This window comes from Neovison vison, chromosome 1 (assembly GCF_020171115.1).
Source record: "Neovison vison isolate M4711 chromosome 1, ASM_NN_V1, whole genome shotgun sequence".
In the NCBI taxonomy this organism is placed as follows: Eukaryota; Metazoa; Chordata; class Mammalia; order Carnivora; family Mustelidae; genus Neogale; species Neogale vison.
In genome coordinates, this window is record NC_058091.1 from 56,225,531 (window position 1) to 56,251,432 (window position 25,902).

Genomic DNA, 25,902 nt, shown 5'->3' on the forward strand with positions numbered 1-25,902 from the left:
AACTATAGTCACTTTGGTGTACATTACATCTTCAGGAATTAGCTTATATTTTTACCCTATTTATAAACTGAGCATAGAAGGGTAAAACATGACCTGAAACACCTCCACACACATCGAATTTCAATGTTCGAAGACATGGTGTGGCTTAGGAGTTATTAGTTAGTAGATATACTAAGCTTATACCACTGAAGTTTGGCAAATTTATTCAATGAATACTTATTTTCTATGGCTACACTAGACACCATTCACAACACTGGGTATAAATGAGTGGAAAATCATATTCCCTGCTGTCAAAGTTGGTAGGACATTTAATAGTCAGCATTTAGCAAAATTTTATTGTACCTCCACAGTGCCAGGTATTATAAATTTGAACTATAGATGATTTGATTTTGCTGTTTAGGCTTTACTTTTTCTATAAGAGCCATGGCTTTTCATTGATCACATAGAATTAACATGACTAATCTTGGGAAATCCAGTAAAAATCGTTTTTTCATCTGAAACAGGAGGTACTACTTTGAATTTTATCAAAATCAAGAAAACTTTCGATTATACATATTTTCTTTAAAAGGGAAAATGTGATCTGCTTAGCCAAGTTTATCTTAGTTAAAAATAAATGTACAGGTAAGATTAAAAACAAACCATAGGTAAAACTCCGATTGGTAAGGGGGGAAAAATGCTGTTTCCTTGCCTGTTTTTAGATAAACAGATTTAACTTTAATACAACAGGACAGAGACTTGAAGAATGATGTTTTGTGTGTGTGTGCAAATGTGCAAGGGGCTTGTCTTAGAGAGAAGCAAGAATAGTCCCTCCATGAGAGCAGGAGGGAAGATGACCAGTATTGTGAAGAGCTCATTATGAGAAGATGAGGTGGGTCATTCTTGATTTTTGTCCATCCTGCCAGTGGAAATAGCAGTAAGGTCATTAGCTAAAAATGCACAAGGATGAAAGCAACTGTTGGAGAGATCTGGAGGTTTGCGATAATCTTCCATTTGGACAAGAGTGGAGAATGCATGAACCAGGGAAATATTGACAGTGTTTAAGGGCCATTTTGAAATCTGTGGCCCTCAGTTGAAAGTGAGACTAGCTCATAGGATTATTTTTTTCTCTAGTCACATTTAGCTGCTCTGATGCACACAGGTAAGATGCAGAGTTCAGCTGTTGAATCAACCAATATCAGGGTTTTGCCAGGAAAGGAAGCTGAAAGGGAAAGAAAAGCAATCACACTGAGGTGTGGCCAAGGCTACCATTACAATGGCGGGTCATGGACACTGGGGATGAGAGAAATAGGGACATGAGGAGAAGGAGGACAGAGAAAAGTAGGAGGGTCAGTAGACGGTGGTTCCGGAAGAGTCAAAGGATTATAAGAGTAAGGGTTTTAGGAAGAGTGAACTGGAGAGTCAGGTCCTGTAGTCAGAGCCTGAAATTGAGATATTTGAGATGACACGGTTATTGGCAGGTACCTTCTAGAACATAATTATGAAAACAAAGGCCAAGTTGAGATGGCATAAAAGAACTTCAGAATTGTCAAATCAAAGAAAGACTGCATGTTTTTTAATAGATTTTTAAAAGACTCAAGAATGATGACAAGTGGAAGGGGAAAGGAAAAAAAAAGTAGGTATCATGCTAAAGAGGGGAGCACAGGACTAAGACAAGGAGAGGTGTAGGTGGCAAGAGTGAGCATAACCCACAATGTCTGAGCAGGAAGAGCCTCCTGGAAGGTGATGTAAGGAAGCCTTTCTTAGACACTCTGGAGAGGAAGTAAGTTCCTGCATCTACAGCTTAAACATCTTGTATTTCCCCTGGACTGAATGAAAGTAAACTGGGATTTAAGACTGTAATTAACACTGAAAAAATTTTTAAAAATTTAAAAAGAGTGTAATTTTCTCAAAGCTCTCTTACCTCCAGATTCTCCCCATCGTACCAATGCAGAAAAGCAAACCAGCAGTTCGATAGGTTTTAGACTATCCACAAAGAGATAGTAGGGCACACGTTCATCTGAGAACTACAAGAAATGAGATAAATCACTGAATTTAGTATTAGTCTATTAATGCTGTATTTGCCCCTTGTAACAAGCATACAATACCTAACATTTAGAGAGAACCTACTATGCCCTAGACACCAGGATAAATATTTCACAGCTTTCATGATACAAAGAAAATCACACTAGGTAAATGTTGGCAATAGTCTATGGAAGATGGGTCTGTAGGACCTGCGTGTAAGATTGGTTGTCCCAACACAAAGGGTCAAAACTCTTCTCCAAGAGCAAAGAAAAGGGATATGCTTTTTCCAGAAATAACAAATGGAGGAGACCGGGCTGGAAACTGAACAGTGCTCAAAGAATATATATTGGTCCTTGATAATAGGCCACAGAGTAATCTTAGCAGAGAATGGAAATGATGGGTTCTATTAAGGTATTTTGCAGGGTGGTATGTGATATAAACACTTTTGTCCTTTTTTTACAGTATCTTCAGAAATACAGCCATTGAACACCAAAGCAACAGGCTGGGTTTTTGTTTTGAAGACGCAAGAGAGTACTGAGTAAAACCAGAACTTCTCTTAAAGGACAGCCATGTAAGAGTTACATGAACATGAACTCAGTCCATCCTAATTGGGTACTATTATATGCATAATCATGGATGGAGAAACTGAAACACAAAGAGAATAGGTAATTTGCCAAAGGTGGCAGAATTTGCAGATAGCAAAGCTAAGAGTCAAAAGTAGGTCTTTCTACTGACCAGCTCCAGGATTGGTTTGGTTTTTTTTTTAGTTTTTTTTTTTTTTTTTTTAATTTATTTGACAGACAGAGATCACAAGTAGGCAGAGAGGCAAGCAGAGAGAGAGGGAGGGGGAAGCAGGCTCCCTGCCGAGCAGAGAGCCCAACACGGGGCTCAATCCCAGGACCCTGGGATCATGACCTGAGCCGAAGGCAGAGGCTTTAACCCACTGAGCCACCCAGGCACCCTGCTCCAGGACTGGTCTTTGAGACTATTGTACTTTTATTGTCTCTCAACTGACTGGTGCTTCAACATAATTCTGATGATGGCATATAGTAAGTGTGTTAAATTAATTTCATTGCTATTATAGATTTAAGCTTTCATTTTATTACACAGTGATATTTAAATAAACAATTAAAATATAAAAGAAAAATCTCTAGTGATACTGTGAAAAACACAACCTTGTTATTTAATCAAGTGTGACAAGATTGCTGGAAATGCTTGATACAGCATGACCATGTTTTAAATGATTGCTTCCCCTGATATTTTTCAATAGTAAGCATTTGCCATTTATCTTCTTTGTTTCCTTCTGGCTGTCACACGTTGGTTATAAAGGCAGTTGTTGCAAGTATTCACTCTCTAAAATTATGAAGGAAGCTTGGGTTTTCCAGCCCACCTGTGCATGCTGGAGGAGGAGTTTCCGCACAGAGCTCATTTGCTGCCATTTTTGAGAGTGTGAGAATTTAGGGACAGTGTGGCCTTAGAGGTCACACAGAGGTGCTCTGGTGCCTGCACAGGGCACCTTTGGGAACCCCCTGCCCCACCTTCACAGGAGGCACCAATGGAACATCCATAGAATGTGCTGGAAGGAGCCTCGGGCTCAGCTGGCAGTGCCTGATTCTAAAATCAGGAATGCCTGGCCTTAGACCACAACCAACCCTTCCTTTCAGGCCATCCCAAGGCTTTAAGTGTGGATTCCAAAGCCCTCTAAGAAAAAAATTATTGTTTGCTCATACCATTGATGTTAAAAAGAAAAAAAATTCAGGGGAATGAAGAAGGGACTGAGAAATCTGTATTTACATCACTTTGTAAAAATAGGATCAGAATAAAGAACAGTTGGCCATTGTTTTACACACACACACACACACACACACACGTGTGTGTGTTGGGATAGTGGTGTAATAGCAAATACATAACCAAACTGCCTTTAGTAACAATGACCACCAACACTGATTATCCCTTGTTAATAATAGGCATTCTTCCAAGTGCTTTACATACATTCTCTCCATTATTGCCCAACCCTATCTATAGGGCTTATACTGCAATAATTTCATAGATGAGAAAATGGAGGCAAAAAGGAATGAACTTAGTCAGATCCCACCCCAAATGAAACATGAATTCAAAACCAGGCAGCCTGGTTCCAGGCCACCAACCAGGCAAACCTAGTGAGAGGGAAGAACTAGTGACAAAGGCACAGGCTTCACATCAGGCACAATTCTCAGGACGCTTGTGCCACTTACCAGGTAGGTGGTCTTGGGCAGTTTACTCAGCCTTGACCTGCCTCAGTTTCCTTCCCTGAAAAATGTTGATCATAATAGTCTTTTTCTAGGGTTTGCTATGCAGAGTTAATACAATAAAGAACCTAGTACAGGCCGACAACAGAGTAAGCACCTCTAAATGACTTCATCTTATTATTGCCCACAGTGTGAATATGGAAATATGCTGCAGTGACCTGTAAACTCTATGTTATTCTCACCCCATACTCTGGGTTCAGTTATTCCCGATTAGCAGTGTTGTTATCTTCATAAAGTCAAAGCATTCCTCTGGGTGTCTTTATAGATAAACTCCAGAGCTAGGTTGACCATTTCCCCCAGCTACCTTTCCCCCAGGCACTACTAGGGACCTGATCCTTACTTTCAGAGAAGACATCCAGCTAAAGAGCACCTCATGAAAAATGCTCAAAAGGTTTTCTTTGCCTGCACTTTCATCTAATATGAATGCAATGAGAAATGTCATCTCCAACACTTCTTTCTTCCCCCACCCCTGCACAGGCCTTATAGAGATGTGCCATCATTATCCCTGGGGGCTTGAATGCCCCCCTTTAAGCAATATAAGAGTTTCAATACAAGCCAGTTTCCAAGACTATGTTTCATAGTTTTCTCCAAAATACCACACAATGTGAGATTTGTTAATTAATTCAGTCTTTAATTTTTTATTGAATTTCTGCCTTATCCCAGGACCAGCATTGTAATAATACACAAAAGGACAGAGTCCTTCTCAAGATGATAACATCAAGGGGGTGGGTGGGAGGAGAAGCACAGAGAAGTAATCAGGCCATTGGGACAGAGAAGGGTAAGTACAGGTCACACAGAGTGCAAGGTACTTGACCTAGACTCTGTGGCCAAGGAAGAAACTCTCACAGGATAAAGGACATTAATACTGTTCTGAAAGACTTCTAGCATTAGCCAGATGAAGGCAATAAAGATGAAAGGGAATGGGCTCCACGTAGACAGCAGAACATGGACAAAAAAAGCAGAAATGGTAGTAGAAATGTGCTTTTGTTTTAGGAATAGCATGCAATTCAATAGACACTAATAGAAATCAAATAGAGTGAATTTATTTGTGCTTTAGTTATTCATAAATCAAACATCTTTAACGTGAATTTACATAATAATGCAGCTCAGGATTGAACATAATCAGATGAATCATACATGGAAATACAAGGTAGCAGAATTTTGCTTATTGTCTGGATAAGAGATCAGTAGAAGACTCTAGGAATTGATTTTGTTAATATAATTACAAATTTGGAAATGCTTGATAGATTTGAAGGTGCTTTGTACTAGTATGATTTAATCAAAATTTACATAAAAGGAAAAGAGAAGAGATCATAATATATTTACCTTGAATTCTGTTTTTTGAAAGCTAAGGCAATATGAATTGGGCTTGTGGAAAATATATATGTTCCTGAAAAACATTATTTATAACAGGTTACTGTCACCATATGCAATGAACTAGTACTACATGCTAAGTTTCATGGAATCAAATGATTACAGGCAGAACAAGGAAAAGACAGATGAAAATTTAAAAAAAACTTATATAACCACCACCCAGGGAAACAGTGGTTGCCAGGGGCTGAGGGCGGGGGAGATGAGAAGAGGTTGGTAAGTGGATACAAACGTTCAGTTATAAGATGAATAACGTCTGAAGATCTAATGTATAACATGGTGACCATTCTTGATAATACTGGATTCTATCACTGAAATTCGCTAGGAGAGTATAACTTAAATATTCCTGCCCCCTCCTACCAATTGGCAAATGTGTGAGGTGTTGTATGTGTTAACTCGATGGGGAGAATCTTTCATAATGTATATTGATTCATCACCATGTACATTAAGATATGTAATATATATAATATTTATATTTAGATATGTTTAAGATATAGATATATAAATATATATATTTAAGATATATAAATATCTTACAATTTTATTTATGAACTCTTAGGTCAATAAAGCCAGGGGAAAAGGATAACAACTGCATTGAATTAGTTGTTCGAAGGAGACCAAGATGATCCCTCTCAGCAAATAAACTATCTTTCACTTCATCAACAAATAAGTCTCTGAGGATGAGCAGACACTGGCCAGAGATCTGTTAGGCTATTATTAATATTCTATGTGGACTATCAACTCACTTATTTTTCTCTCTAACATTTTTACTGGGTATCATATCAATATCAGACTAATATTGATTTAACTCTTTTGAATGATAGGTAAAAATTAATGGCTTATATATCCACTATATTTAATATACATTAAAAAATTTATACTTACTGAAAACAAACACAGAAGTCTTCAAAATCCAACCATATTTCTTTAGAAACATTATTATTTATGGTTGCAAGCTCCTCCTGTGATTTATCCTGTGTTGCTGTTGTCAGGCTGACCAAATCTCTTTCCAAACTTAATCCTTCCCCTTGATGGGTTGCATCATTCAATCCAAGGTCTATCAGTTCGTCTGTGCATAGCAGAAGACAAACGTCAATTGCAGCTACGTCATTAAATATTAAGTTATTGAGATATGGAAAATTATAGAGGGAAAAAACACATGAACTGTACTCATGGGCCCTTTATCAGATATCTTTGATTTTGACTTTAAGAATGAATTTAACAAGTGAGATTATCTGAGCTTTCTAGCCCAGAGCAGATTAAAGTTAACACATCAGAGGAGACATTGGAGACAGGCCACCAAGAGCCAGAAGAAGGGACCTCTAAGAGCTGTCAAGAAGCAGAGATCCTTTTGTGTTTTGATGTTTGTGAAAGTCATGAGATTATTAATTTACCTTTTCCAAGTATAGCTTGTGAAATAACATTACCCTGTGAAATGAAAGGAACACATTAAGAAACCATTTATAAATTCAGCAAAATATGTTAGCTATTTAAAGCACCAATGCTTTTAAAAGAGTTAATACTGTCTTTTAATCATTGAAGAAATAAATTTCTGCAAATAGTTCCTAAAACATGGTAAAGTAGAAACATTGTTTTTAACCTTAAAGTTAAAAGATGTGAATTTATTTCAATAATTGCTTGAGGGTTTAAATTTTTGAAATTAAAACCCAGAATATGAGAGTTTATTAAATAATTGAGTCTTAAAATACAAGTTAAATTAAAACAATAATATCCTCAAGTAGTTATTCTGCTTGGTATGAAGCACCTGATATGATTACAGATCAAATACAATGAGATGAGATTATAATTGGCAGTTAATGTATGGAAACTAGAAAGGTGTGTTTCAAATTATAAAAATGCTTCCTCCAAATTTAAACAGGGAAATGAAGTTGAATTCATTTGTGCAACTCCATTTCCTCTGTGACACAATTAAAATATGTATAAAAGGTTAAACGGTACAAAGTCATTCAGACATAATGGATGATGGCAACAATATTTTGGATGATATAAAGAGATGCAGGTAATAACAGAACAGAGCTACCTGAGAAGCAAGGGAGAAGCAAGCCCATCACATGCCTTAGGGCCCCAGAAATGAATAGTGGGCATCTGAGAAGGAGAGAATGTTATACGGCCTCATATAAAATACAGGAATGGGTTAAATGACTATTTAAGGAAGAGACAAACCCCCATTTTGCTATAATCCTTTGTGATTTAACATCTAGCCTTCTTCTGCCTACATGGGACACTGGAAATTCCTTCACATGGAGAAATTAAATGAGCACTCTTCATACGTGGGTTCACAGGTACTGTGGGAAACAGAGCTACTCTAAAGAGAAAGGAGGAATTAAGTGAAAGTCCCCATGCTGAACTTTGAGACTCTTGGCTCCACTGTGCTGCTTGGCTGTAGGAACACTGATGGATAAGTGTATGCCAATCCCTGTGACCCATTCCACCCCAGGAGGGAGATTAGAAGACTCTTAACTGGAGAAACTGACCAAGGCCAAGGAAAAAACCCCCAAAGAATCTACCTTTGGAGCTAATCTCACCCCCAAATGAAGCTCATTTATCCCCCAATTATCCTAAATTAATAATCCTATCGGCTGACAAGCTCTAGCTATTCTATAAAGCCACCTCCAATCAGCAGCTAATTAATGTCATGAATTCCTTGGATATATATGTGCAACAAAGTATCACCAGACAATTGAGGAAGGAAACTTAGATCAAAGAAAGAAACTAAAGTGTGTGGGTGGGGAGAATAATAGAAAACAAAAACAATATATAGGGATACATTTTTTAAATTGGTAATATCAGGAAGATCAGAGAACATCCATCTACAAAATAAGAAACTTCTACAAAAAATACAATGAAGAATGAGAGCTCTTAGAAACTAAAAATAGGGAAGTGAGATAAACTCAACAGAAAGTTTGGATGACAAGGTTGACACAGAGACAAAGAGATTAGAGCTACAAATCTTTTAGAAGAAAACAGGGCAAAACCTTCATGACATTGGATTTGGTGATGATTTCTTGGATATCATACTAAACAGAAACAATAACAAATGTAAAAATAGATAAGCTGTACTACATCAAAATAGAAAATTCTGTGCATCAATACCATGAAGATGCAACCTGTGGAATGGGAGAGAATATCTGCAAATCATGTATCTGATAAAAGGGTAGCATCAACAATATATAAAGAACTTATACAAAGAACAACAAAAATCAAATAAACTAATTTAAAAATGGCAAAGGACTTAGATATTTATACAAAGAAGATATACAAGTGACCAAAAAGCATATGAAAAGATGTTCAACATCACTAATCATTAGGGAAATGCAGATCAGAAGTATAATGAGTTATTACCTCACATCCATTATGATGCCTACTATTATAAAAAAATAAAACAGGAGGGCATGTTGGTGAGGATGTGGAGCAACTGGAAGTCTTGTGCACTCCTAGTGGACTATAAAGTGAAAAATTGTATGGTAGGTCCTGAAAAATTAAAGTAGACGTACGATGTGTTCCAATAATTCCACATCTGGATAAAAACCCAACAGAATTGAAGGCAGTATCTCCAGGAGATATTTTTACAGCCATGTCAGACCAGAATTATTCACCAGGTGTCCGTTGATGGATGAATGAATAAATAAAGTGTGATATGTCAATAGATGATTGATAGATAGATAGATAGATAGACAGACAGACATGGGAATTTCTTTTCTTTATTGTCTCCACAGTAATTCTTCTTATATAGCTAGAATATAGATCCAACAAAGACTTCAGAAGTAAACTAATCCGGAAGACAGAGAAACGTGAAGGTTTGTCATTGTGAGAGAGGACAGCAGTGCTAAATAATTATCTTCCACAACAAGAGGTAATATCTAAACTGATAGATCAAGAAATAATAGAATTCCATCATTGAATAACTATGTAACTGTGTTTGCCATATGCCACGCATTTTCACCAGTGCTGATAAACAACAACAACAACGGTGTGCGTGCCTACTATTTAGAAATGTAGAGCTAAGCACCAGATGAAAAACTAATAAAAGGGATCAACTCTGGGGAGGAAGACTAAGGGAATAAGGAGGAATAAAACAGATTGACTATTTTTATGGTGTTCTTGACTCTCTAAAACTACTGCATGGAATAGCTTAAAACTAAAGAAAAACTCTTAAAAATGTTCAAATCTATTCAAGCTCAATTGTTTGTCTGCTTTTCAACTAATACTAAAAAAAAAAAAAAAAAAAAATTGCTCACTTGAATGCAATGGTGTGCCCTGCAAGGTATCTTATGTCATCTAGAGAGGTGAGTAGAAATGAACTAGGGTTCAGTCACCTAATGAAATATTATGCAACTTTAAGAATAGACACACTCTTTATGTATAGATATGAAATCATCTCTAGTACTTACTAAGTAAAAACTCTTTTGTTAAATTTTGAATAGAAGAAGGGAGGCTATGGAATATTATCTGTGTGTTTCTCTGAATTTGCATAACAAAATGCAACAAATGTCCTACGGAGTGCAGAGCAGTGAAAATGTAGCATATTAATAGAAACAAGAGTTCTTTATATATGCCTTGTATTTTTATTTATTTTTTATTTTTTTAAAGATTTATTTATTGGAGAGAGAGAGAGAGAGAGAGCATGAGTGGGAAGAGCCGAGGGAGAGGGAGAAAGAATTCCAAGCAGACTCTGTGCTGAGCGTGGAACCTGACATGGGGCTCAATCTCACAGCCCTAAGATCATGACCTGAGCTAAAACCAAGAATCTGATGCTTAACTGACTGTGCAACCCAGGGGTCTCTTATATTTTATTTTTGAACATGTGAATATATTACCTATTAAGAAATAAATACTCTTTGACACTGACTACACTGGCAAAATTTGAAATATTAGGTAATATGTGTTGGACATGATGCCTTACAAAGAAATTTCTTATCCAGGGATGACAGAAGTGGATATTGATACACCTGTATTGGAAAATTGTTTGGCATTTTGTTGTAATGTCAAATGGGTAAATGACCCATGACCCATCAATTATGCTCCCAGATTCACATTCTGGACCAAGACTTCCTAGTCGAGTGTCCTTTGGGGTCCAGAGTTAAAATTTCAGGAATCCATGAACATGTAGAGTTGAAAAAAATTCATCTTTAGTCCAAGTTCAGCATTTTCTTCAGTTATCGGTTTATCAATGCAGGTAAGTAAACCACAATATTATTAGCAATTACTCTGACTTTATGGAAGAAATTACACTATTTTACATATAATTACAGTTGTTGCAAATATCTTCAAATGTCACATATGTTGATCACTACTCTGAAATTGCAATTATGGGGCCCATTGTTAGGTTCAAGTAGTCATGTGTTACTCCCTACAGATACTTCCATGACCTGCAGCTGGCCAACCATTTGGCAACTATACTTAGCAGTCATTTCTCCACCAAACAGTGAAGTGATATGTTCTCATGGTGCTAACCCAAACATCTATTTAGTTTTCCACCATTCCCTGTCATTGATACTCAACTAATACCCAGATGCAGTTATTTTCATTGTGTGCTGAAGTTTTACAAAATTGGCAACAGGAGCCACAGTGCATAAAATGTTACAAACTCTGGAACTCTGGAAATGCTGGAGCATGTGTACAGGGACATACAAGAATGGTCATGGTACCGCTGCTTACCATAGTAAGAAACAAGAAGCTCCCAATGTTCATAGTGGCAATGTCCACGATAGCCAAACTACTATTTTGGCAAGAGCCAAAATGCCCACTGACTGATGAATGGATAAAGAAGAGGTGGTATATATGTACAATGGAATATTACTCACCTGTCAAAAAGAAAGAAATCTTGGCATTTGCAGCAACATGGATGGAACTAGGGTATATTACGCTAAGCAAAATAGCGAAATACAAATGCCATATGATTTCACTCATATGTGGAATTTAAGAAACAAAGCAGATGAGCTTATGGGAAAGGGGGAAGGAAAGAGAGAAAAGCAAACCATAAGAGATACTTAAAGACAGAGAACAAACTGAGGGTTGATGGAGAGAGGTGGGTGGGGGGTGAGCTGAATGGGTGATGAGCATGAAGGAGGGCACTTGTTTTCATGAGCACTGGCTATTACATGTAAGTGATGAATCACTAAATTCTACTCCAGCAACCAATATTACACTTTATGCTAACTAACTAGAATTTAAATAAAAATCTGAAAGAAGAAATAAGAAACAAACAGCAATGACTATAGCCATTAACAATGTGGTGATTTAAAAAAAAAAAGTAGTTTGGTTATATTTAGATATCTTCAACCAATTGAAATGAATGAACTATGACATACAACACCAGGTAAAGCTCATAAATGATGCTAAGTGAAGGAAGTCCCAGAGGAATTAATGAGTCCATTTAAAGAAAATTACATAACAATTAAACTAAGGTTATACTGTTTATAAATGTATATATGTAATTGGCAAAATTAGAAGAGTATGTGTTTGAATGCCTGGTGATTCAGCTGGTCTGAGTCTGCCTTCACTTTGGGTCATGATCTCAGGGTCCTGGGGTTAAGCCCTGCACCCAACTCCCTGCTCAGCGGATGTCTGCTTCTCACTCTCCCTCTGTTGCTCCCTCTACTTGTGCTGTACTGCACTGCTCATGTGCTCTCTCTTTCTCTCTCAAATAAATAAAATCTTAAAAAAAAAAAAAAAAGAAGAAGAAGAAGATTATGGGCTTAGTTAACACCAAACTCTGAGTGGAAGATAAGAGATACACAAGGGACTTTTTTTTTTTTTTTAGATTTTATTTATTTATTTGACAGACAGAGATCACAAGTAGGCAGAGAGGCAGGCAGAGAGAGAGGAGGAAGCAGGCTCCCTGCTGAGCAGAGAGCCCGACGTGGGGCTCGATCCCAGGACCCTTGGATCATGACCTGAGCCTAAGACAGAGGCTTTAACCCACTGAGCCACCCAGGTGCCCCATACAAGGGACTTCTATAAGGAATGAGTATGTCACTTTATAATCTAAAAAGCTTATTTTCATAACATTCTCTAGTCTTTTCAATTGCATGTTACGCAGTCTTTTGTGTATAATATATTTCACAAGTTAAAGAAAAGATATTTTACAAGTACGAATTGGGCTGATAATAAGAGTAACATAGTTACCTGAGAAACTGCTCCTGTCAGTTGGCTTAAGTCTGGCTGACTAATGGTGGCGGTTTCATCATTTTCGGTAATGGATGATAAATCAAATCTAGGAGGCACCCCTTTCTTAATAAAAGACTGTACAAAGTGGCTAATAAAAAAAAAAAACTTTTGTTATCCTAATTTCTTATTTGAAGTTACTAATAAATAACTGTCTTTTTTTTAATTGAGTTGTAACTCCTATATAACACCATATTAGTTTCAGGTATACAACATGATGATTTGATATTCATATATATTGTAAGAAGATCACAAGCATAGTTAATATCCATCGCCACACATAGTTGAAATCTTTTTTCTTTGTCATGAGAACTCTTAGAATCTCCTCTCTTAGCAACTTCCAAGTATACAATACAACATTGTTACCTGCAGTCGTAGTGGGCATTATATCTCATGACTTTGTGTATTTTATAACTGGAAGTTTGTACCTTTTGACCTCACTTTACCTGTTTCATGTACCTCCTTCCTCTGGCAACCATCAATCTGTTCTCTGTATCTTGGATGTTTGTGTTTGGTTTTGACTTTTTAGATTCCACATATAAGTGAGATCACATGGCATTTGTCTTTCTCTGACTTATTTCGCTTAGCAGAATGCCCTTAAGTTCCAGCCATGTTGTCACAAATGGCAAGATTTCCTTCTTTTTTATAGCTGATTGATACTACATTGTATATTAATAACAGCAGTTTTGTCAAGAGTAGGAATTTCTGATTTTGTTCATTTTAACATCTCCTTTTATATATGATAACAAATTTTATTTCCTGTTAAAAACACTGACTTGCCTTCTACACTACTGAAGAAATATCCATATCAGTCAATGCATTGTCGTAAAACTTTTCTGGAATGCTATTTTAAAACTATGGTGGTCATCTTTAAATGTTGATGATCAGAATGTAGGAATTTGACATTTAGACCTGATCTAACTCAGTATTAGAGTAATGTACCAGTGAAATGGGACTCAGAGTCAGAAATCTGAGTGAGTCTTGAACACTTGAGTTTATAACCGTGACATTCATGCTAGCTACAGAAGTGTAGGATATTTTCTTCCAAATTATTGCTGACATGACTTTGAATTGCCATTGTCATTCCTACGAGCTTACAAGCACAATAAAAAGACATTTGTTGTGATAAATACATTTTAGGTTATATACTTCACAAAGATAAAATTAAATATCATGTATACAGATTTCCTACACTTTCCTTTTTTTCCTTTTGTGTTCAGTGAAAAAGTTCTTAATGAATTGGCCTCAAGCTAATCATGTCTGATTTACCTGAAACTGCCACTAGAGGGTAGCACAGTCATATTTGTGAGGTTCTGATTCCCACAAGGCCAGGAGCCAAGAATGGGCAAATTTGGCATGTTGCTCGCAGAGACAGAGTTCCAAGGGGAAAATCACATGTGATAGCAATCACTCTCAAGGATTTGCCAAAAAAAGGGATTGCACTCATGTTGACCTGAGAACTCTGACTGCACAGCAAAGTAGGACAAGGGACTTTTCTTTCATGTAGGATGAAATGTCATTCACATTTGTTTTTGCTTCTGCTGGATTGAATAAAGCCAGGAAAGTCATAACAGATTCAAACAGTGACTAGTTGAATCCAATCAGGTGTCAGAGTCACTTAGATCTGGGTTTTAGACTTCTGTCCACCTTGACCATATAATGAAGCTGAAAGAAAATATAAGAAAATTGAGTAAGGGAGTAACTCAAGGAATTCAGGCTATGAAACCAACCTGTGCTTTTTGACACAGAGATTGTAAAAGTCTGGGTCATGAGGAAATTTTTCCTGATAGTCTGCAGCTCTGGCTTTCAAAATCCACAAAATCTCTGATCAGTATGCAATCTCCTCAGTTGAGAGATGATTAAAAGTTACTTGGAATGGGAAAATCATTTAGTGGGTAATACTAAGTATAAAATTTAGAAAAATTATGAAACACTAACATTTTTATATTAAGTTCAGGAAAACTCTATGTAGATATGCTTTTGTATTTATAACATATGAAAGAACTTAGCATGTTACGTAATCCAACAAATTAGGCTTTAATTTATTTAATTTAATTTATTGAATTTTAGCTTCATGATTAAGTTACAACTATATAAGAAAATTTTGGTTTGTAAAAACTAATAGTATATACAGGAAAAATTAAGGTTCTCAAAATATTCAAGCTTGATTATTTGAACTTTAATAAAGATTTAAATACTTGCCAAGATTTTATTTCCTATAATTTCTGTCTTTTAAAGTTCTTAGGGAGATAACAAAACATAGTGACATAGCAAATGCCATCTAAAATATTTAAATAAATTTCAAAACTAAGTATATTTAAAACTTTTATGGAAATTCACAGATTTAAGTATAAAATAAGATTTTATGAAGAGTTAAAACAAAAGTTTGAAGAAAACTGGGTTTACAAATTTGTAACAGTAACAAATTTTTGAAATCAAAGTAGCAGCAAACCATGTTTTCAGTTGATAAAGCTGTCCCTCAAGGCTTGACATTACTAACTGCCAAGGACTATCCAGAGGAGTGTTACCAAGGGGTCCCTCCTAACCCCCTTCTCAGTGGTCAGTTGTTGGTACACAGAACTGACAGGAGCCTTGACAGTAACTGCTTTGAAGAATCTAATATTTTCAACTTAAATAGAGTTCATACAATGTCAATTAACTGGCTGTGATGTAAAGAGGCTCTAAAAGTAAAACAATGCAACGAACTGACTTCTGATCTCAAGTTTAACTGCTCTTCTTCCTCAGCTTACATTCCTGTCACGGATCTCCCTACATCCAAAGAAAGGTAACCCCTCACTCCTGGGCACTGGGTGACCTATAATATAAACTATTCAAAATGTTTCATAAAGTTTTATTAAGTTTAAAAGACATTGAACAAAGGACCAAATCATAAGTGTAAAACTTGCTGAAAAATCTCAAAGGAAGCATGGCCATGTCATCATGATTCAGACCAAAGGATGCTAATGTTGCCAGTGCCCCCTGAGCTGTACTGAGTGTCTCCCAAGCACGGCTGGACCTCCTCACCACCGAAAAGCACCATCATGACTTCCAAGACCATGGATTGCTTTTTATTTTTCTTTGCATAATGTCTGTTAGTAGGATAATTAAAAGCAACCCGTGTACCTTTTACACCAGACTTCTTTGGTCTAATAATTTTGTGTGACATTCATCCATGTTGGTTTGTGAGACAGGACTTTGACTTTATCCCTACATATCCCTGTACCCTATCTGTCTTCGGTTCTACCAGATGTGTCTAGTTGCAGGTTTTTTTGTGTTTACGTTGCTTGATGTCAGAACTTTCTGATTGACTCTTGACTTGATTTTATTTCTCTTTTACTTTAGGATATTTTGCCGTTATATTTTTAGTTTGTCATTATTCTCCCTTCTCTCTATTTCTGAGACCCACTTGCAAATATGTTGGTCTTTTTCAACTTGTCCCTTTAGTTTTTATTGTACTTTTCCTCATTTATTTATTAATGTATAGTCTTAATCTTTTAGTCTGGATATTATCTCTGATCTGTTTTCCATTTTGCCAGTTGTCTTTTTTGCTGTATCTAATCTCTGATGAAACACATCTGCCGAATCCTTACTTTCAGCTATTATTGTATCCCTTGAATTCTTGAATTCTTAGAATCCCTATTTTTTTAAAACCATTTTACACATTATTATTTATCCTTATGCATTACAATGTTATTGTGGATAATTGAAGTACAGTTAGCTCCACAAGCTTAGGCTATAAATTAGGTAATCTTCGACATATGTATATACCCATGTGTTAGTTACTTAACACTGCATAACAAACCACTGTTTTAGTGGTGATAATCATATTCTCCCCTTATATCACTCACTAATTCTTCTCATTTATTGCTATTTGTGGACTTGCTGTTCACTTCTCTGAGCTCATTAGAAATTTTAGATTCAGGATGATAGTCTTTATTTTTATCCCTTTTTCCATAGACAAATATTAGTATATTTGGATTTCTCTTTCTCCTCTTCCTCCTTTTACTTCTTGATTGTCTTTGGTGTTCTACTTAGTTGTTTTTTGTTTTGTTTTTTTTCCCCTAAGACTGACACACTTCATCTCTCTGGTTTTTATGACAACCCTCTGCTCTTATGATTTCATTATCAGATAACAACCAAAAGCATTTGTTAGTGTTAATGTTTAAGTAAAACAAAGTAAAAAGTACTTTACTATTCTAAAACAGTACCCAAAGCTGTAAAGCCAGGCATAGTTAAGCTTTATTTTTACCTATTCAGGATTTATCTTCTCTACTTATTACTGTGAAAAAGAATCTAAAAATATTGTTTTCCTGTAATCACCGCAGTGATACAAAGTTTAGTATATCTGTCACCAAAGCATACATTTCTAACCACACAATTCACAAAATACTTCATTTGTCAGCAAGATGTATTTGTGGGAAAGAATGTTACATACTTACGTTTCTGTTGGAATGGTAAATGGAGTCATCCTATAATTCAAGAACGGACTTGAAATTTCAAGAAATTGTTCGGGCTTCTCCGTTATTAATTCTAAAAGAAACAGGTGGCATAACGTACTTTTTAAAATCTTCTAAGATTAAATGCATAACTTAACTTCTATTATAGTACTGATAACACTAATTATTTATCCAACAAATTTCAAAAGAGGGAAATAGGAATGTACTGGGATACGTAGGTTTTATATTAAAAGGCTTTATACGTCCTGCCAATATTAGATATTTAAAGTCTACTTCTCTATTGCTTTCCAGACTTAAACGGGAAACAGTCAAATCTCAAGGGAGAAAGTTAACGTCTCCTTGTTATTACTGGACATTCATTCCTACTTTTTTTTTTTTTTTTAAGATTTTGTTTATTTATTTGACAGAGAGAGAGCATAAGTAGGGGGAGCAGCAGGCAAAGGGAGAAACAGACTCCTCACCGATCTAGGAGCCCAATGTGGGCCTTGATCCCAGGACCCGGGGATCATGACCTGAGCCAAAGTTAAACGCTTAACGGATTGAGCTACCCAAGCATCCCTCACTGTTACTTCTTTAAATGTTTTTCACTTAAAACTGTGTTCTTTAAGTTGACCTCTGCGATACAATTGCTGAAACATGAAGAGAAAATGCAGACTAACACCTGGAGATGGTAGTAGAAGCACAGAAAATGTAACAAAGTGAAGGTCATGGGTAGAAGAGAAAGCAGTGGATCAAGAAAGGCCTTGTGGAGACTCCTAAGGAGTCTGAACTTGATCTATAAGGAAGAAACTCTCAATGCATATGGTACAGAGCCCAAGCATCCCATGGTGGTCACTGAAATTAAACATTAGAGATGATTGTTTTAACAAAGCTTCTCCAGCAGTGGAAAAAGTAACTATTGGGGGAAAAAAAAAAAAAAAAAGTAAAGCTTTGAAATAAGTACATAATTTTTTCTCCTTGTTCCATGGTCACCACTAAAATGATCTCTCTTTCTCTCCCTGTTAATTTTCCCCTTAAATATTAAACCGAATACATAGAAGAAAGAAAGTTACAGGGCGCCTGGTTGGCTCAGTTTGTTGGGCGACTGCCTTCGGCTCAGGTCGTGATCCCAGAGTCCTGGGATTGAGTCCTGCATCGGAATCCCAGCTCCATGGGGAGTTTGCTTCTCCCTCTGACCTTCTCCCCTCTCATGCTCTCTCTCTCAAATAAATAAATAAAATTAAAAAAAAAAAAAAAAGAGGAGGTTACAGGGTGAGACTCGAGGTGGCATACCAGTTATGGATTTCCACCGATTTTAGATTTTTCTTCCCCAGCTTGCATCAGAGCCATCACTTACCTAGAACGACATTACAATCAGTTGTGAAATCAAAAAAGTTCTGTGGGATCAATATTTTTCGCTTCATCCAACTATTCCTCAAAGCTCTGAATGAACAACTGTTTTCAGTGTGGCTCTACACACTGAACTAAAATATAGCATTTAAAAGCAAAAGACTTTCTTTCAAGTATCATGTGAAAGCTGATCTCTGATTCAGAAAGACAGAGAATGGGAAAGAGGAGGGAAGAGAAGGAGGAGAGGGTGTGGGAGGAAGGAATAAAAATTGGAAAGTTCTGGGGGCGCCTGGGTGGCTCAGTGGGTTAAGCCGCTGCCTTCGGCTCAGGTCATGATCCCAGGGTCCTGGGATCGAGTCCCACATCGGGCTCTCCGCTGGGCAGAGAGCCTGCTTTCCTCTCTCTCTCTCTGCCTACTTCTCTGCTTACTTGTGATCTCTCTCTGTCAAATAAATAAATAAAATCTTAAAAAAAAAAAAAAATTGGAAAGTTCTGTATCCCAAGCAGGCATCAACAGCTCACTGCAGAAGCTCAAAGGATGTAAAGAAATGGAATAATCAAGCAGGAGAGAGGCAGATAGCCCTAGTTAAAAAAAAAAAAAAAAAGAAAAGAAAAGAAAAAGAAATAAAGAATTGACCGTTTCTTCTTCCCTTTAAACCAGATTATTTCTTTAGTCTCTATTCTTTTCTGGAAAAGATAAAAAACATTGTGCTAGAAAATCTTTGCTACCTGATGCACTATTTGTATCATGTAGGGCAAAAAGCAAATGTGAGGAAAATTACATGGTTAACAGTTATAATTTGTATTTTAAAAACATGTAAATTATGGTTGGAAGTAGAAGGCAGGGAACAGGTATATATTCCAATCTCTGTGGCCATGGAAGATTTTGAGTACCACCCAGACTTCGGGATTACATCATGAACCCAGGGTTGGCCCTCTGGTCACCAGCAATGGGGAATCAACTAGTCTTGAACTGGTAGCTGGAGCCACAGGAAACAATACCAAGAGAAGGTACAAGCCTGACTGCAGGACACCAAAGGCTTAAAGCCTACTTCTGAGCTTCCCAGTGATGCCATTAGTAAGCAGGCAAGAGGCTTTGCTTTCATTGTTCCTTAGGGTCTAACAGACCTGTTAACAGGACCCCTAATGTGAAAACCTCTAGAATGTGATATCCCCATTGCTGGAGGAATGCAATTAGAAAACAATGAGCAATCAGCAAAGACAAAGGGAGAAAAAGCAAAAGCAAGGAGACAAACACAAAAGACATTAAAAAAAAAAAAAAAAGCTTTTTTGAACAAAGACAATTAAAGCAATTGAAGTGTTTTGGAATAAGAAAGATATATATATCCACAGGCACAGAGGCCTATATATAGATAAATAATCCATGACAGGTCAATTCTTTATCATCCTTTATGAGAAACTGCAAGTTCTAAATTAGGCACAGAAATGCAGTAGATGTAGCCTAAAGAAAAATTGTGAGCTATTCTGCCAAGCCATAATTTTTAAATTATTATTTTTTTTCCTTTTTTTAATCACATCTGCTCAGATTCATGCTTCCATGTTAAAATTGATTTTTTTTTTTAAATTAATGCCCTTGCTCACATCTTTTGCCATTCAAACTTGGTGCTCATGAAAAATAATAGAGTAAGAATGAAGACTTGGAGGGAAGAAACATTGAAGGATTTGGGATTGTGAAGAAGTTAGAAGTGAACTGAGAATAAGAGCCAGGTGGGCACAGTCCCCTGGCCCTCTCACCCCCCACAGCCACAGGAACCTCTTTATTTCTAGCCCAACAGCCATTCAGGGTGGCTTAGAACAACATTCCCATAGGAGCCAGTCCAGGGCAGAAATTCCATTCCTATATTCTAAACATAAATCAGTTAATTCAAAAGTTATGTTCTACAGGGTACACTAGAGTGATTTCACACCAGTGGCTTAAATATGCTCTTTACATTTTTTTCTATTATTTGTTACAAACCATTTTCTGTCACAATAATGACAATACCCTCACCCAAAGAACGGCCTGGATATAGCTGGTCAATTTGTTTATTTATTTTAAGGAAACCATTTTTTCTTTTTCTTTCTTTCTTTTTTTTTTTTTTTTTTAAGATTTTATCCATCCGTATAAGAGAGGGAGAGCACAAGCTGGGAGGGGGGAGTGGGGAGCAGCAGAGGGAGAGGGAGAAACAGACCCCCCCAAGAAGGGACTTCCAACACAGGGCTCGATCCCAGGGCTCCGAGACCATGCGTGACCTGAGCAGAAAGCAGATGCCCAACCAACTGATCCACCCAGGCACCACGGCTGATCAGTTTAGATGCAAACCAAACTGCTCAGCTTCTGACATGTAGAGAATTGATCCTTTAAAGACATAAAATTTAGATATAAAATTGAATGTAGGCTTTAGGTATGGTGTTAGGTGGTTTGCCTTGATCTACATCTTTCATTACAAATGAAACTATTAGACCGTCATGCAGAGAAAGGCTTGTTAGAAAGATCTGCAGACAACAGGAACAATACCTTGAGCTTCATCTGTGATAACAGTTTCCTTTTTTTGACGAAAGAGTTTCCAGGCAGGTACAGGAGGTGATTTCGGAGGTGCTATGAGGGGGCAAGACCTAGTCCTGGTTACCAGCACGGGGTGGCTACAGATGTGGGAGAGGCCGTATTCTCTCAGCTTCTCCGCAGAACCAGCCTAAAGGGCAGAAGGCACATGTAGAGGGATACGTGAAATTGCCTTGTGCATTTAAATAAACCACTTTTTTTGTCGTTACAAGAATACTGACACCACAATAAAGTGTTAATAAAGGAAAAATAACCTATATTTCCACCTCCTAACATAAGCACTATTATCATTTGTATTTCTCTTCATGTTTTTATTTTTCTGAGGCCCCCATTTACCCATATACAAAATGAGAGACTAGAGCTAGAAGCCACTTTTCAGTCCTAAAAGCTTAAGACCTTCTGAGATTGGGGAAAAAAAAATCTTAGTACATCAGTTTTGGTCCAAAATAAATCAACCATTATTATTACGATCAGTTAAAGATTTGATAAAAGTGCTTAATATGTGAAGTTTTTGTTTGTTTGTTTAGTCACCAGCAACCGCTACATAGTATTAAAGAAAAAAGCCCACTGCACTTAGTAGGTCAGGTCAATGTGGTGATAACTAGTTCCTTGTCTGTAGTTTACACCTCACCCTCAAAAAGAGGCTCTCCCACAGGAAATCCCCACGATCTCTCCCGACAATGGAGCCACTCATAGAAAGCCAGAGGAGAGAGGCTGTCCCAAATCCTGCCAAATCAAGTAATTCTCCAAGATGCTTCCCCCATGCAAACATTCAGGTCTTCTAAAGCTGCTGTGTTGCTTTGGAACAATTCAGAATCATGTTTAAGGAGAACTTCAGTAACTCACTGATGGCTGAAATATGCCATAAGAAATCAAAAAGTCTGTGAGAGTTAAAGTAATATATTCTGTAGCAAATTCTGGCATTCAGAATCTAAATGTTGAAACATTTCAAGTAAAATAAAATAAGTACATTTAAGTCAGTTTTGCCAATAACTATTTTTCTTCCTAGTGATTTTGCATTATTGATTTCTCTGCGAATAGCAATGCTTGAAAATGTAAATTTATAAAACAGTCATTTAAATGAGGACCAGAAACCCATCAATTAGCCTGTTGCAAATTATTGCCTCAGCCAGAACATGCCTTGCCCTGGTGCTTTGTTTCTCTATAGCTCAATCTATATTTCCGGGAGAAGCAAAATAGGTGGGGTGTCTGTGAGATAAAACAGTTCTTTCTGAATCCAGGGATTAACTAATGATTGTAACAATTAATTAATAATTGGAAAGAGCTTATCAGTGCACTGTTGAGTCCAGAAAAGCCACTTAAAAGTGCTAAAAATGTGCCAAATAAAGAAGAAACTGATTCAATGTTTAAAGGGGAAAAAGGCCTAATTAAAAAGCAGAGGAGTGGCTCCTGAGGCTCAATCGGTTAAGCATCCCACTCTTAATCTCAGCTCAGGTCTTGATTTCAGGGTTGTGAATTCACATTCCATGTTGGGCTCCATATTGGGTGTGGAACCCACTTCAGGAAAAAAAAAAAAAAAAAGCAAAGGAAATAGTTACATCTCTTTTATCCTTTTGGTGAATGTTAGCAATTTCTTGAGAAAAAAGTGGAAACCTCTGGTATTATAATGGCTTAAAAATATTTTCTCATAGATATTCTAAAGTCTAAACCTTTTTCTACAACTTTTACCCCAACAAATTTAAAAGTTTCCTGTCACTCAAAATGGGAATTTATGGGAGAATTTATTTGTTATTCAATAAGCAATGCCTTGGGATAGTAACCAAAAAAAGAACACTATAAAATTTATACTTGAGGGGTACCTGGGTGGCTCAGGTATCAAGCATCTGCCTTCAGCTCAGGTCATACCTTCAGCCCCATGTAGGCCTTCCTGCTCTGTGAGAAGCCTACTTCTCCCTTCCCCACTCCCCCTGCTTGTGTTCCTTCTCTGGCTGTCTCTCTTAGTCAAATAAAATCTTTAAAAAAAAAAAACTATACTTCATCTCCAAAATAGAAGCCCTGCTCAAAGTAGTATTTATAAACGGAATCATTTCCAGATACTTATTATTCATTAAATTTGGCCTATACATCTCAATTTTAACTGCAACCAAATATGTAGATTCTCTACTCTTTTTGGAGCCATAAAGCATCAGGAAATAAAGTTATTTAAAGCATTTGAAAATGTAAGGTCTCGTTTCAAATAATTAAGTATAGTATTAATACCCACGGTATTGTTTGAATAATCCACAAAAATACTAGCTGGATTTAAGGAAAGTAAGCTGATTTCTCATACTTCATTTTATTTCTAACATATTTTAAGATACTTCTGAATGATGTAATAATTTATAATAATTTGGATAATAGTTATATTTTGATATTGAGAGACTTTGTTAAAGGACCTCATATTTTCTTAGATTAGAGTTAGGGGCAGAGAGAGATTTAGAACGGTAAATTTTCACTCGGATGAAACCCTGAGTAGGCACTCGAGAAATATTTTTTAATATTTCATGTATAGACTTACATTAGAATTTCCCTTGCCCACAAGCCCTTTTCACCCCTCTGGCCATCCCACCTCAAACATTCTTTTTCTAGCCCCAAGGTGGGGCTAGAACTCACAACCCTGAGATCAAGAGTCACATCCTCTACCAACTGAGCCAGCCAGATACCTCAAATCGTCTAAAAGTAGGAGTTTGAGCAAGTGGATGGTTTTCTTAGAAATTGCAGATTACTTATTCAAATAAAACCAAAACTATTTCGAATATCCAAAAGCAAGAAAATGGGGTAATTCATGCCATCTTGTTCCTTTCCAAGTGTTCTTTCTCTTGTATTCTGGACCAATTCTTTCAAGAAATGGAAAGTGTTGCCTGTATTTTACTTATTGGTCTCATTGTCTTTGGGCTAAAATTTTTAACGACGTACTGCATTTAACAAAACTCTATTGGGGGCGCCTGGGTGGCTCAGTGGGCTAAAGCCTCTGCCTTTGGCTCAGGTCATGATCCCAGGGTCCTGGGATCGAGCCCCATGTCAGGCTCTCTGCTCAGCAAGGAGCCTGCTTCTCTCTCTCTCTCTCTCTGCCTACTTGTGATCTCTGTCTGTCAAATAAATAAAATCTTTAAAAAAAAAAAACTCTATTAGAATTCTTTTTTTGTTGATTTTTCTTTAAAACATTGTATCTCATTCTGATTGGCAAGGAGAACTAGATTAGCCTAATAGCTAATGGAAAAGAATCAGCAGGTAAGTTAGGGAGACTGTGAGGCTATAGCCGGTTTATTACTGCCTTGAAGTTGATTTATCAATGTATCAGTTTCAGGTATAAAATACAGTGATTCAATTATTCACCCAGTTCTTATCACAAGCGTACTCCTTAATTCCTGTCATCTATTTCACCCAAGAAACAGACTCTTAACTATAGAGAACAAGCTGATGGTTACCAGATGGGAGGTGGGTGGGGAGATGTGTGAAATAGTTCATTTGATATTATTACAGACATTGGGCTAATTCCTGAACCTCTGGGTCCTTTAAGCCATTTTCAACCCCCAGAGGAAGGATTTATAACACTTTGTAGGTCCTGACTCCCTCCCACATCTCGAGCTGCCTCTAGTCTTCTCCTCTTGACATTTGCTCAATTTCTAGTACTTCTCTGAACCCAGTGAGCTCTCCTTTACCTCCAGATTTTCCAAAAGAAACACCTGCTTTGAGCACACTTTTCCGCATTTATTACGCTAACTTCTTAAAGCCATCACTTAAACCCTTCTTTCTTTGGGAAGACTTCCTTAGTCAACCATTAGAAAGATGTGCTGCTGCTGTGTGCACCATATTCATTTTTCTGCTCACTGACTCATTCAGTTGGTCAGTCATCCAACACACAGTATTTGAACACTATTTCTATTATATGCCAGATACTTTGTATGATCTCTGTTGTACCAATTTTCTAACTTTATTACTCTTGTTGGCTTGTCTGTCTTCTTCATTAGACTCTGGGTTTTATAAGGAAGGAATTCTCTTGGTCTTGCTTGTTACCAGGTCCTCAAAGACTAAATCATTGTTTAGCACATAATATTTAATCAATAGATGCATGTTGAATTAACAACAAACATGGGTGATCTTTTTTGTCCTTTAAATTCAAAACTAACTTTGTGTTTAAATACTAATGTCTCAGTAGGACAGCCAAGCACTTTTATATTTTGAGTTTTAAGAAGTGTTGGAGTACGTCCCATTAAGAGACCATGGCACTCCCCAAAGCACGGCTCTGGTCATTTTGCAGTCCATGGTGTTAAAACTTTGGAAGACGTAAGACAAAAGCTGGGCCAATGCCACATGAACTTTTACTTTAAAACTGAGGCCTGAGATAGATGGCCAGCTCAAATATGAATCAGAGACTTAATTTGGTGGGAGGTCAAGGAAGTGTACTTGGATTTAGCCAATAACTAAAGTTAATTAACTTTGAATTAAAATCAGAGAAACTGCCACTGTCTCTACATTCATAAAGGCACATTGTGCCCTGTCATCTTGACAGTATTACCCCTGTTAAGTGGCAGATTTTCTCATGAAGAAATGGTTTCTATTTAAAAAGGACAAAGGAGCAGGAAAAGGAAGAGAAGGCAGAAGAGGAGAAGCTGGAGGAAGGAGAAGGGAGAGAGGAGGAGTGATATAACATTATGCCGCCTGGGCAAATGATCTGGAAGATAAATATACTGTAGAGTAAAGT

General features: G+C 37.0%; 1 protein-coding gene across 1 annotated transcript in view; it reads right to left on the bottom strand.

Moving 5' to 3' along the window:
* The window catches only part of ADGB (androglobin), a 170,805-nt gene that overhangs the window by 81,058 nt on the left and 63,845 nt on the right, over positions 1 to 25,902 (bottom strand). The window contains exons 11-17 of the mRNA XM_044247121.1: positions 21,153 to 21,327; positions 17,288 to 17,378; positions 12,810 to 12,939; positions 7,055 to 7,088; positions 6,546 to 6,729; positions 5,616 to 5,679; positions 1,901 to 2,003 (exon numbers count right to left, since the gene is read on the bottom strand). Coding sequence (XP_044103056.1) covers positions 1,901 to 2,003; positions 5,616 to 5,679; positions 6,546 to 6,729; positions 7,055 to 7,088; positions 12,810 to 12,939; positions 17,288 to 17,378; positions 21,153 to 21,327 — 781 coding nt within the window. The remainder of the gene's footprint in view (positions 1 to 1,900; positions 2,004 to 5,615; positions 5,680 to 6,545; positions 6,730 to 7,054; positions 7,089 to 12,809; positions 12,940 to 17,287; positions 17,379 to 21,152; positions 21,328 to 25,902) is intronic.